This window comes from Rhinoderma darwinii, chromosome 2 (genome assembly GCF_050947455.1).
Source record: "Rhinoderma darwinii isolate aRhiDar2 chromosome 2, aRhiDar2.hap1, whole genome shotgun sequence".
Lineage (NCBI taxonomy): Eukaryota > Metazoa > Chordata > Amphibia > Anura > Rhinodermatidae > Rhinoderma > Rhinoderma darwinii.
In genome coordinates, this window is record NC_134688.1 from 227,021,328 (window position 1) to 227,036,003 (window position 14,676).

General features: G+C 40.9%; 1 protein-coding gene across 2 annotated transcripts in view; it reads right to left on the reverse strand.

The window, feature by feature from the left end:
* LOC142740985 (merlin-like) overlaps positions 1–14,676 on the reverse strand; it is a 76,121-nt gene that overhangs the window by 15,988 nt on the left and 45,457 nt on the right. For both annotated transcript variants that reach the window (XM_075850387.1, XM_075850388.1), the window contains exons 8-12: positions 14,390–14,527; positions 7,403–7,477; positions 2,800–2,913; positions 2,406–2,528; positions 1,807–2,024 (exon numbers count right to left, since the gene is read on the reverse strand). In XM_075850387.1, coding sequence (XP_075706502.1) covers positions 1,807–2,024; positions 2,406–2,528; positions 2,800–2,913; positions 7,403–7,477; positions 14,390–14,527 — 668 coding nt within the window. The remainder of the gene's footprint in view (positions 1–1,806; positions 2,025–2,405; positions 2,529–2,799; positions 2,914–7,402; positions 7,478–14,389; positions 14,528–14,676) is intronic.

Below are 14,676 nucleotides of genomic sequence, written 5' to 3' on the forward strand. Positions count from 1 at the left end.
CATCCTATTTGTCCACAGCCTCCTCAATGCCTGCGCCGTTCATTCTCTGCTTATGCTTCAATGCCGGCACCATTTCCTTCACTTTCATGCTATTCCTCAGTGCTCGGGGCGAGCAGCGCATAAGCACTGAGGAATAGCATGAATGCAAAGTAAATGGTGGCGGCATTGAAGCATAAGCAGAGAATGAACGGCGCAGGCATCGAGGAGGCTGTGGACCAATAGGATGCCTCAAACCCAGGTATACGTCAGAAGTCCCGGGTTTGAGGCATCCTATTGGTCCACAGCCTCCTCAATGCCAGCGCCGTTCATTCTCTGCTTATGCTTCAATGACAGACCTGTGTCGATACTCAGTGATCTAATCGACACAGGTCTGTCTCCAGAACGCTTGCGCACGAGCGTGTGTCGAAGCAAAAAACACTAGAATGAAAAGCAGAACTTCCGGCTGGCCAGAGGTAGGGGGAATAGGAACAAATGTGTTACGATTTTTGACACAATGCAGAATTAGGACGTTTATTTAATTTTAACAGAGTACTCGTGCAAAAATGTTGTATTCCTGGAAAAGGCCCTTTTAGTGGAGTAGATGGTCTTCCGAAAAAATCTTTAGATGCAGCAAAAGTGCACAATCAGAGCTGGTGTAAACACGGTCAGCGATCGAACGAATATCGATCTTTCGTTCGTATATTGGTGATCGCATCTTTTTTGCTGACAAAAATATTATCGTTTGTTGGCAATAAATTTGCAAGTGTATAAAGGAATCGCTAATTTTTTCACAATAAACCAGTAGATGTGTTACGGTGTTTCTCCCAATCGCAATTGCAAAATATTTAAGCGATCATATACATGCTAAAATTAAGCTTGTTTGACCCTGATCAAATTGCTATTCATTTGTTCGTAACAATTTTACTGTTGTTCTAAAAGGACCTTAAGAGGGGTTTTCCACTACCGGACAACTGATGACCTATCCACCGGATCGGTGTGGGTCCAACACCTGAACCCCACACCGATCAGCTGTTCCGAGGCACCGGATGTCATTGCACACTATGCAGTGTATGGAACCAGAAGCAGTTGGCTCTGTACATTACATTGCAGCAGAGCTGCAGTACTGCAGCTCGGCCGCTATTCCGTGACCGTAGCCATCTGCTTTCGGCATGGACGTCCAGTAGCCGGAGCAGCAGATTGGTCTGGTTGTCGGATCCCCACATATCATATACGGATGACCAATCCGGTGGATTGGTCATCAGTTGTCCGGTAGTGGAAACCCTTTGGAGGCCCACAATATACTCCCGAATACCGATCACAAGTTGATCAACTTAGATTTGATCGGTATTAGGGTTAGATTGTGTTTCATAAGCACACAGGAGCCACTGTCAGCTGAGCCGCCAATCCAGATCACTGATGGATTTAGCTTACAGCAGCGTTTTGCAGCTTCTATGTATCGATAAAATATAAAAAAGTTGACAAAATAAATACCTTTCATTATGAAAACCTTTTAATCCATTTTTTTTAGTCTTCAATTTACTAATCTTGTACAGATTTGGAGTTACCGGTTTACTTTTTATGTTTGTTAAAGGCTAAATTCTGCTGTTCTCCTGTTGCTAGAGACCTGTGCATTGTGGGAGCTCAGATCACAGTTACACAATTCTATGCTTTTAGGTCACATGTCTGACAGCAAAGTAAAGGTAAACTCCCATTTCCAAGAGCAGACAGAATTTTGAATACAGCCATGTATATGAATGAAGAAAAAGACATGAAATATTAAAATTGGTCAAAAAAAGTAAAGAAAACAGGTAAAAGATGATAAATTACCTTCTGTCAGTTTCCTGAAGTAGTTTCATTTTAATCATATCAGATTCCCTGATTTTTATCTCCATCATCCGCATCTCATCCTTACTTTTTAACACTGCCAACTCAAGGCGTTGTAGCTCATGCCTGGCTTCCACTGCGTCCTGAGCTAGTAGCTTTGCTTCATCCTCTGCAATCTGTGCCTTTTCTGCTAGTAACTCAGCTGCTTCATTAGACTGGAGCTATGGAATATAACAAAACAAAAGAATTCAGGCACGCTGATCCAGAATTAGGTAGGATGGTCTCTTATGGGAACTTAACAAGTAATCATCAGGCCCCTTAGCAAGACTTGGAATGGAGCCCCACTGCGACATGACCACCTTCAGCAGCAAGTGAATTTTTTACATGAAAAGTTTATGATTATTTTGGTCTCATTATCATATGTTCATTACATCTTGCTTTTTTCAGTCGTTCAAGGTTCACTAAATGTCCACTGCCCATTCCGCTCTCCGCTTCCATCATCCATAGCATTCAGTAACTGCACCTCACCTAGTATTTACACTCCTGGTCCGTGATACCCGCGGAAGAGAAGGTTTGACGGAGTTCAATGTGGACACACTTACCAAAGCCTCATTGGCTTGCCTTGCCTCCTCTTCTACTTGGAACAGTCTTCTCTCAAGGTCTTCTTTAGCTCTCTCTGCTTCTTCCCTCAGCTGTTTCTCCCTCACTAGTCTCTGATGCTCTTTCTAATAAACCAGAGAGTCTGTTAGTTTCTTGTGATGATACTAATTTTCTACCATTTGAAATTAATGCCAACAATAATATTTTATGATTATTCTGCAATGAAGAGGTTGACAAACTCACACAGATAGAGAGATCTGGATAGAGAGTTCAAGATAGAGAGTTCTAGATAGAGAGTTCTAGATAGAGAGTTCTAGATAGAGAGTTCTAGATAGAGAGTTCTAGATAGATATCATCTGATCTCATAAAACACACAATCTGGTCCATTATAATAACCTTCTTCCTGGCTTTTTCTTCTTTGGCTTGCATTTTTATCTGCTGCATCTCAACCGAATCCACCTTTCTTTTTGTTAAGAATAAATTGTGGTTTTCAATGCAGAGATGCAAAATCTACGAATCCATAATAAAAGGTTAAAATACTTTTCATGATAATTACATACTTGACTACATAAATAATACTGAAGATATTACAAAATGACAATAATGCCACAGTTGTTTTCAGAGAAAATGTCTTTAAGCCCTTCCCGCTGTGGCCACTTTTGACCTTCCCGACAGAGCCTCATTTTTCAAATCTGACATGTTTCACTTTATCATAAACATATATCTCGCAGAGCAACCACCACTTTGGCTAGGCGATTCCAAACACTGTACCTCACCTCCAAAAATATTAAATAGTAACAAATAGAAACTCCACAGCATCATTTGTAAACATAAGAACAAGAAGTCGTGCACTATTCAGTATAAATATGAAAAATATCAAATCTCTTATTAATGAACAAAACATAAGGGATAAAACCACATAGAGGATCCCATAAGAATACAGCTATACATAGGCTACACCTAGATGTTGTATACAATACCTATATACAATACCTAAAAATGGTAAGTTCCATGTCAGTAATCATATGCACAATGGGTATAGAATAGCATCATAAATAAAACTGGATAAATGTCCACATAGGAAAGGGGCAACAGAAGGTTCATGCGATAAAGTAACCTTCCATCACTACTATTGCAAGATGCCCTATCAAAGAATTCCCAAGGAAAAAGTTTCAAAAGTGATGAATGACCCAAGTAAAGTAACTTACCCATATGTGGTAGGTAAACAGTGTGCCCAGTGTAGCGCCCCGACTCGCGTTTCACGTTTAATTGCTTTTTCAAGGGGTATTTCTCACTTTATGTGGTAATAACTTTAGAATGCTTTTACCTATACGAAGCGATTGAGATTGTTTTCTCGTGACACATTGGACTTTGTTACTGGTAAAATTTAGTCGATACATTAGTATTTAATTGTGAAAAACACTAAAATTTAGCGCAAAATTTGCATTTTTATCAGTTTAAATGTATCTGCTTGTAAGACAAATAGTAAATGCCACACAAAATAGTTGCTAATTAACATCCCCCATGTGTCTATTTTGGATTGGCATGGTTTTTTAAACATCCTTTTATTTTTCTAGGACATTACAAAGCTTAGAACTTTAGCAGAAATTTCTCACATTTTCAAGAAAATTTCAGAAGTGGCTTTGAGAGGCCCATACATAACAAACCCCCATAAGTCACCCCATTTTAAAAACTGCACCCCCTCAAAGTATTCAAAACAGCATTTCGAAAGCAAAGAAGGTTTTACGAGAGAAACGCAATTCATTGTCCAGATTCCGAAGTTTAGAAATATCCCACACGTTGCCCTAGTGTGCTAATGGACTGAAGCACAGGCCTCAGAAGCACCTAGAGGATTTTTTGGCCTTCTTTTTATTAGATTATATTTTAGGCACCATGTCAGGTTTGAAGAGGTCTTGTGATGCCAAAACAAAAAGGAAACACCCAAAAAAAAAGACCCCATTTTTGAAACTACACCTCTAGATGAATTCCTTGAGCGGTGTAGTGAGCATTTTGTCCCCACAGGTGTATCATAGATTTTATTAGTATTTGGACGTGAAAATTATTTTTTTTACATTTTTCCAATAAGGTGTGATTTTTTTTTTTTTTCGCTAAAACGACATATCAAAAATCACACAAATCAAAATTTCCGCAAGGAATAAAGTTTAAAAAGCCCCACAACATTTGTAAAACAACTTCAAGATTATGTAAATACCCGATATGTGATCATAAACTGCTGTTCGGGCACACGGCAGGGTTTAGAAGGCAAGGTGCCACATTTGGCTTTTGGAGCGCAGATTTTGCTGGATTGGTTTCTTGGCACCATGTCGCATTTGCAAAGCCCCTGAGGGATCAATACAGTGGAAACTACCCAAAAGTGACTTCATTTAGGAAACTACACCCCTTGAGGAATTAATCTAGTGGTGTAAGGAGCATTTTGACCCCTCAGGATTTTCATAAGTTTTATTAGAATTGGACAGTGAAAATAGAAAAAAAAAAATGTCATTTTCTTCAACAAGACGTAGATTTAGCTAACAATTTAGCATTTTCTCAACAAAGGAAAAAAAGAAACCCAACATTTGTAAAGCAACTTCTCCCGAGTACGGAAATACCTCATATGTGGTCATAAACTGCTGTTTGGCACACTGCACATCTCAAAAAGGGAAGTGCCATTTGGCGTGCAGATTTTGCTGGATTGCTTTCTGGGCGCTATGTCGCAGTGGAAACACCCCGAGAAGTGACCCCATTATGGAAACTACGCACATGAAGGTATTCCCTTAGGGGTGTAGTGAGAATGTTAACCCTGTATTTTACAGAAATCAGTGTATACTCCATGTTGCAGTGAAAATGGCAATTTTTCCATAGTTCTGCCAATATGTGGTGCCCAGCTTGTGCCACTATGAAAAGACAGCTCTCTAATTATTATGCTGTGTTTTCCAATTTTTGGAAATGTTTCCCTAGATATGCCATTTCAGTGGCAAATATGTAGTGCCAAGCTTGTGCCACTGGAGACACACCCCAAAAATTGTTAAAAGGGTTCTCCAGTGTATGGCGATTCCATAAATGTGGAAGTAAACTGCTGTTTGGGCACACTGTAGGGCTCAGATGGGAGGGAGCGCCACTTGGCTTTTGGAGTGTGGATTTTGCTTGATAGTAGTTTTGTTTGGAGTTTTGCTGGTATTTTAGTTCATAATGTGGGGGTACATGTAAGCGGAGCAGCGTACAACAGGGACATAGGTGATATAATAATGGGCTAAAAAAAAACAAAACAATATAATTCACAGATGTGTGTTATGCTGTGAAGCAATCCTTTCTGCACAGGCCAGTGTCGCACTGACACTCTGCTCCTTTGCAGTATTTTGCTGGGAAAGTGTTGTCCTGGTATAATACGGGCACCCTCGCTTCCAGCAGATACGTTTGGGCCCTACCCTTCCTGGTTCCCTAATTTTAGGGCCTTGATAATCGCCTTTTGAAACAGAAGAAATGTTCCCCTCGAGCCTGCACAACTGCATATTTTTCTTTCCTGACTTACTGGAGCCTTAGCGAATTTTATTTTTTCACAGACGTAAGGGTAGGAGGGCTGTTTTATACAGGATGAGCTGTAGTTATTATTGGTACCATTTTAGGGTACATGCGACTTTTTGATCATTTTTTATACTTTTTTTGGGAGGCAAGGTGGCCAAAAAACAGCAATTCTTGCATAGTTTGTATAGTTGTTTTTATTTAGCGTTCACTATGCGTTATAAATTACATGTTAACTTTATTCTGCGGGTCAGTACGATTCCGGTGATACCAAATTTACAGCACTTTAGGTTTTTCAGCTTTTTGCACCGTAAAATTACTTTTGTAAAAAGAATGTATTTTTGCTGTCGCCATGTTGTAAGAGCCATAACTTTTTAATGTTGTCATTGACGGAGCTGTATGAGGACTTGTTTTTTGTGAGATGAGGTGTAGTTTTTATAGGTATTTTTGGATGCATGCGACTTTTTGATCACTTTTTATTTAAAATTTTGGAAGGCAAAATTACCAAAACACAGCAATTCCGGCAGTGTTTTTTTTTGTTTGTTTTTTTACAGTGTTCACTACATGGTATAAATAACAATATTTTTTATAATTCAGGCCGTTATGGATGCGGCGATACCAAATATGTATGGTTTATTTATTTTTTTCGATAATAAATGACATTTTACTTTTTACAAGTTTTTTTTTTTTACATTACTTTTTTAGTCCCACTAGGGGACTTGAAGGTTCAACTGTTTGATTGCTGTTCTAATACATTGCACTACGTATGTAGTGCAATGTATTAGAACGGTCAGTCATTCACTGACAGCAAGCCGATTAGGCTCCACCTCCGAACGGGCGCTATCTTGCCGTCAGTACCAGAAGTCTTTTAGGCTCCGTCTCCGAGCGGGGCATAGGAGGCTTCTGTAGCTGGCAGACCAGGAGGCCAGTATTAGGCCTCAGGTTGCCATTGCAGCCACCGGCAACCCAGGGATCACGTTGCTGGGGTGCCGGTGGCTAAAAACCCCTCATATGCTGCACTCGATAAATCGGCCAGATTGGAGGCTAGCTCCGCTCCTAGCCATTACAGCAGGGTATCTGTATATACGGTAGGTGATAAATGTATTTATTGGTTAAAAAAAAAAAAAAATAACCTTTAGAATACAGTGAAAGTGAAATTTAGAAGGATCACCGTGTAGAATATATTTATTTATTTGTACAAAAACATAAAGAGCATTTTGGTGAAAGATACTCTTTAACATGATAGTACAGTGCCTAAAGGGGTTGTACAAGAATAGAAAAACATAGCTGCGGCTGGTTTTGTAGATCTGCTCTATTCACTTCAATGTAGCCAAGCTTTAATACCACACACAACCTGCTGACCGGTGTGGAGCGGTTTTTGTTTTAAAGCAGCTCTGCTTTTCTAATTCTGCACAACCCCTCTAAGCACCGTTTTAATTTTTAGTTGTTAGCTCGTGCCTTGCATTTCATATGAACTTACCAGTTTATTCACATTTTGCTCTTTAGAATAGAATTTGAAAGTTTCTGCTTTTTTATCAACTGGTGCAAAGGTCAGCTGAAACAATAAAATAATTTTTCAACAGTAGTGCTTCATCCACATTTCATGTTTAGTAATACTATACACTATATGCAGTAACTTCTATACATTATATACAGCTTTTAAACAGTATTAATTAAAGAGGCTCTGTCACTACATTATAAGTGCCCTATCTCCTACATAAGGAGATGGGCACTATAATGTATGTGACAGCAGTGCTTTTTATTTAGGAAAACTATCTATTTTTACCACTTTGAGCGATTTTTAGCTTTATGCTAATTAGTTTCTTAATGCCCAAGTGGGCGTTTTTACTCATACACTTCTCCCCATTCATTTACACAGCACATAGCGATATAGCTATATCGCTATGTGCAGCCACATAAACACACTATAACGTTACTGCAGTGTCCTGACAGTGAATATACATTACCTCCGGCCAGGACGTGATATGTATTCAGAATCTTCAAAACCACAAAAAAGGCCATACTTACTAAGTGGTTGGGTGAAAACTTGTTCCCAGCAGGACGCAGACAGGTCAAAAAATGCTGCAGAAGGAGGGTGCATTAAATAGGGATAGCCACTCCCACTAGTCTTGAGGGGAGTGGCGAACTAAGTGCTCACAAGTGTGCGATAAAGGAGTGTCAGTGTTAGTGTAGTGCTAGGGTGTGAATGTATGGTAAAAAAGAAAAGTGTATGTATGAAAGTGTCAGAACTGTGTGATAATGTAATAAAAAATAAGTGTGGTTGGATATTTTTACTATGTATACTTTTTTTCAGGACGCAGCCTGGTCTTATATGCTGGGAGGGCATGATGTGCTGGTGTTTGGTTTGGCATGCAGAGCAGCCCGCCTTAGCTAACAGTAGCGGCGTTACAAATAGGCTGTGATTCGGCAAGATATGCTATGCCTGATGACCAGCACGTTATCCCTCCACGTATTACACATAGTACTGACACCCCATGTACTATTCACAGCACTGATCCCTATTCATCACACTTATTATTTTTTATTACATTATCACATAGTTCTGACACTTCCATACATACACATTTCTTTTTTACCACACATTCACACCCTAGCACTACACTAACACTGACACTCATTTATTGCACACTTGTGAGCACTTAGTTCACCACTCCCCTCAAGACTAGTGGGAGTGGCTATCACTATTTAATGCACCCTCCTTCTGCAGCATTTTTTGACCTGTCTGTGTCCTGCTGGGAATGGGTTTTCACCCACCCACTTAGTAAGTATGGGCTTTTTTGTGGTTTTAAAGTGATCTATGTCCTATTTTTTTCTGCTGGTGTATTCAGAATCCTAACACTTCTGAATCTTTTCTGTGAGATTTCTAGCAAGGCAAGCGTAATCTCGCAAGATTATGCTGTAAACTGTCATTTAAAGCGAGATTACGTTTGCCTTGCTGGAAATCTCACAGAAAAGATTCAGAAGTGTCAGGATTCTGAATACACATCACGTCCTGGCTGGAGGTAATGTATATTCATTGTCAGGACACTGAAGTAATGTTAGTCTTTGTGTATGTGGCTGCACATAGCTATAGCGCTATCTTCTGTGTAAATGAATGGAGAGAAGTGTATGACGCTGATTAGACCAAGTGGGCGTTGTACAGTGGAGTGTATGTCACTGACCAAAGTAAAAACACGCCCACTTGGGCATTAAGAAACTAATTAGCATAAAGCTAAAAATCGCTCATAAAGTGGTAAAAATAGATTGGTTTTCTAAATAAAAAGCACTGCTGTCACCTACATTATAGCGCCCATCTCCTTATGTAGGCGATAGGGCACTTATAATGTGGTGACAGAGTCTCTAATCTGAAAAAAGGCTAGTACTGCCAGGGGAATTTCAAATTGTTCTGTTTATGAAAGTCTGTAGTTGAGGAGCTGGCATGAAAGCCTTTGGGAATTTGAATTTCCACATGCCATGCTGCATTATTGGAACACCCCATCTAAGTAATTTTGATTATAGCTACATTTTAAGGGACCGTCAGATTTTACCATAACATCCATATAAAAACGAGGCAAAATCCAATCCAATTATTAATGTTAATTACATATTTGTTATAAGACTGTTGATGTGCAGTGAGTCAGGACTCTAAGGGTATGATGTTCACCAGGCTTACCAAAATATGTCTGAAATTACAGAGCTGTTTTCAGGCGAAAACAGATCCTGAACTTCAGAAATTTTTTCAAGTGCACGCGTTTTTCGCGGCGTCCATTATGGACGTAATTGGAGCGGTTTTTCAATGGAGTCAATGAAAAATGGCTCCAATCACGTCCCAAGAAGTGACATGCACTTCTTTGAGGCGGGCGTCCTTTTACGCGCCGTCTTTTGACAGCGACGCGTAAAAATACACCTTGTCTGAACAGAACATTGTAAGACCCATTGCAAGCAATTAGCAGATGTTTGCAGGTGTATTGGAGCCATCTTTTCAGGCGTAATTCGAGGCGTAAAAATGAATTACGTCTGATAATAAGCCGTTTGAACATACCCTAATACGTTTTTATAGAGATCTGTACAGTGGGGCACACTACGATTTTACCGAATTGGAGAAAAAAAAATTTGCTTTGTAGCTTTTACAGTTTGATCTGATAGTCTCATATAAATATTAGTGCCAGTTATTGCACTAACCATATACACCATTCAGCCATAACATAAAAGCCACTGACAGGCAAAGTGAATATTGATTATCTCCTTACAAAAGGCACCTGTCAAGGGGCGGGATATATTAGGGAGCATATCATGACTGGCATTAGCACCTGGACAGGTGTCGGGGCCCATTGTGTCTACCGGGGCCCACTGCTGTTGGTAATTTTTTTTTTTTTAATTTATAATGCCGTCCAATATGACGTCTAGGGACGTGTAGCAGGTCCCACGGTCATCTTTAAATTGGAATCTATGGTGGACCAGAGAGCCATTGGCTCCCTGCCCTGCCATTTACTCTAGTAGGTCACGGGCTGGTTTAGGCCTACGAGACACCAGGACCACACTGGCGACGTCAGTGGGCCGGCGTAGGCGGTACGATGACCTCCCTGCATCCTGACTCCTGTGCCACAGATGAAGTCGTCCCAACTGGTCATGGGAACGGGGTTAGGAGAGTACAAAATTTTATTTTTAGGGGCGCAGTGGAGGCACTATTAATGGGGGGGGGACCACTACTTCTTTACACATTATTAGTGAGTGGGGCATAAAAGGGCTATTATTATAATTAATTATTATTAAGTGTGGCATAAACGGTGGCATTATTCAGGAGAAGGTGCATAAAAGGGTATTCTTACTAATTGGGGTAAAAAAATTGGCATTATTACTGTTTGGGACATAGAATCTAACATTATTACTAAGTGAAGCATAAAAGGGGGAATATTACTGAGTGGGGGCATAAAAATGGTCATTATTAGGGAGTGGGGGGCAAAAAAGGGGGTATTAAAATAAATTATTACCACCAAGTGGGGGCACGATTACTGCTTGGGACACTAAGAGGAGCACTATTACTGTGTGAGGCCTAAAGGGGACACTGTCTCTTTTTTAGTTCCCTCAAATAGTAATACTGTGTAGGGCCTAGAGGGGGCACAAAAGATGGTGTACCATTATTGTGTGGGGCACCAAGGGTGGTATTATTTCCATCTGGGGCACTATGGATGGGGAGTTTTTGTGGAGGTGGGGAGTGTGCTGGAAAAGAATAGGCGCCAAAGAGGTCTGTCGGTCATATTCTGCAGTTGTGCAATTTGCGGTCAGGAAGAGTTGTCATGGCGGTCCTCACTATATTTAGAGGAGACGTCACCTGTGAGTCACTAGATTTAACTGTACTATATTCATGGATATGCTCTACAGTGTGCCAGTGTAGAACTGGTAACTACCACTATGTGGTCACTGTATGGTGGTAATGTTTGTCTTGGTACAGTGGATTTTGTTCAGTAACAGTGTGAAAGTAATATGTATGGTGATAATATTTGCTCCTTGTATAGTGGTTGTAAAGGGAAGTGTCTATATATATATATATATATATATATATATATATATATATATATATATATATATATATATATAGTGTGTATGTATACAGTGTATATATGTATATATATGTGTATGTATAAAACATATAATGTATCATGAGCCAGGGCTGTAACAACAACGGCCCTGGTCATGAATGCGGTTGGAAGCAGAGCAGGACAATTAGCATTGCCCTGCTTTGTTAGGAAACCATGGACACAAGGGATAGTTATCCCCTGTCTCCATTTCAAGTCTCCCACGCGCACGGACTGTCTCGCGCGGGCGCTCATGAGTCGGCTGGTGATACATTATCATCATGCCGACCCTTGCTAGCCAGGGGCAAGCGCCACATTCCCCGCTGCGAGCGTACCGACAGGGTTAAATAGCCCTGCGTCGGTACGCTCAGGAGCCCAAGCCAGCTGGAGCTACGATCAGCTGAGAGCTGCCTGCCTCCCAGACCATCACGACCCGGCTCACCTCTCTCTCCTCCAAAGACCTGGGCTCCTGCTCCTGCCTCTGCTGCTCCGCTAAGTATCAAGTGTAGCAGTAGCTACACTTAACCCTGTCTCTCCCTGTCTCCTCCTGCTGTAACCCTTGCTTCCCTGAGTTAACCCCTTGCTCTCCCTGAGTCCCTACTGTCCCAGAGTTAACCCTTGCTTCCCTGAGTAAGTTAACCCCTTGTTCTCCCTGAGTTAACCCTTGCTGTCCCAGAGTCCCTGAGTTAACCCTTGCTGTCCCAGTCACTGAGTTAACCCTTGCTGTCCCAGGGTCCCTGAGTTAACCCTTGCTGTCCCAGAGTCCCTGAGTTAACCCTTGCTGTCCCAGAGTCCCTGAGTTAACCCTTGCTGTCCGTTTTACACAGTAACCCATTCCCCTTGTTCCTCCTTATCCCGTATTAACCCTTAGTGTATAGGGAAAGTTATATTAGGAGGGAGTGGGATAGAGATAGAGAGCGTGTGAGAATCACAAGTAACTTATGTGTATTGTGTTGTAACGGAACTGTATTCTGTGTATGTTTAGGTAAGTGGGTGGCGGTATAATTAGGAGTGTGATACCGTGTTTATACTGTACTGTGATTAGTTACTGTAATTTATATATGAGAGTGATTACTGTATGTTAATAAATATTACCTTTATTTACTATACAGTCTTATTCCCTTGAGTAGCCGCTAACAATTAGATCGACGTTCGTATAAGGAAAAAGGTAGGGGAACTAGGCATAACCCTAGTGACCCTGTTTATAAAGGCGGTAGTAAGAGTGGGTGTCACTGACCAGTGAATCCCGCTATTACCCCACCCCCTTTAACAGTGGTATTATTTGGTAACTATATATGACTGTATAGTTTAGAGGTATATTATCATACATAGATTAGTGTTTTTGATGGCCCCACAGCGCTGATTATTTATTATAAAGTATATCCAGGGACAGTGTACTGCGGAGGCGCTGTATCTAAGCCTGTCATGTTATAAATGTTTTTTGGGTTGTTTTTTTTTTGTTGAGGGGGAGCAAAACATATCTCCCTTGTGAACAAAAGAATCGGACATGTTAAAATCCAACATATCAGGCTGGTCCTGCCGAAATTTCGGCAGTACTGATTACAATATTAGGTGAATCTTCAATACATGCAGTTTTACTGCTGCGTGTGACATACTGCAAAGGGGCCCACTGGGACTCTATTGTTGAAGAGCCCACACATATCTAGAGCAGGCCCTGCAGCGTGTGAACAGTCAGTTCTTGAAGTTAATGTGTTGGAAGCAGGACAAATGGGTAAGCTTAAGGATCTGAGTGGCGTGGATATGGGTCAAATTGTGATGATTAGAGTAACGACTGGGTCAGAGCATCTCAAGAACGACAGGTCTTGTGGGGTGTTCCCTGTATGCAGTGGTTAGTTCCTAAAGTGGTCCAAGGAAGGACAAATCGGAGAACCACCGACAGAGTCACGGAAGCCCAACGCTCATTGATGCACATGGGAAGCAAAGCCTGACCCGTTTGGTCCGATCCCAGAAAAAAGCTACTGTAGCACAAACTGCTGAAAAAGCTACTGCAGGCTATGATAGGAAGGGGTCACGCAACAAGCTGTGTTGCACTGTGTGTTCTATGGGGCTGCATAGATCCAGACCGGTCAGAGTGCCCATGCTGACCCCTATCCACCGCCAAAAGTTTCTACAATAGGCATATGAGCTTTAGAACTGGACTATGGAACAATAAAAGAAGGTGACCAAGTCTGATGAATAACGTTTTCTTTGACATCACGTGGACAGCCAGATGCGTGTGCTTCGTTTACCAGGGGAACATATGGCACCAGGATGCATTATAGGAAGAAGGCAAGCCGGCAGAGGAAGTATGATGCTCTGGGCAATTTTCTGCCTGAAAACTTTGGTCCTGGCATTCATATGGATGTTAACTGCCATGTATCACATACCTAAACATTGTTGCAGACCAAGTACAGTCCTTCATGGTATTTCCTGATGGCAGTGGCCTCTTTACGCATGATAATGCGCCCTGCCACACTGCAAAAATTGTTCAGTAATGGTATAAGGACCGTGACAAAAAGTTCAAGGTGTTAACTAGGCCTCCAAATTCCCCATACTTTAATCCAATTGCGCGTTTGTAAGATGTGCTGGAAAAATAAGTCTATTCATGGAGGTCCCACCTCACAACTTACAAGACTTAAAGGGTCTGCTGCTAACTTCTTGGTACTAGAGCCCACAGGACACCTTCAGAGGTCCTGTGGAGTCCGTGCCTCGAAGGGTCAGCGCTGTTTTAGTGGCACAAAGTGGACATTCACATTATTATATACACAATATTAGGCATGTGGTGTTAATGTTATGGCTGTGGTATATCACATTGCCCAAAATCTTTTAATAACGGTTACATATTTAGAAGTACATTGCCTTTAAATGCATTGTAACATATGTTTACTCACTTTCTTGGAATTATAAGAAATATTTCTGATGTCACCCCATTTGAAAGACTTTAAAGGTGATATTTTGTTATTTCTACTGTAAATATGGATTCCCTTTGCATCAACTCCAAGCAGAATATCAGAATCACTCTTCGTTTGCTGTAATAGAAAAAAAAAAAAAAAAAACTATAAAACATAAATATCAATATCTAATGACCTATTCAACATGTATCTCATATTAGCATTTTCTTGCAAATTATACATATAGATATGCAGTGATCAGTGGCGGATCATTAGGGCAATTCGGG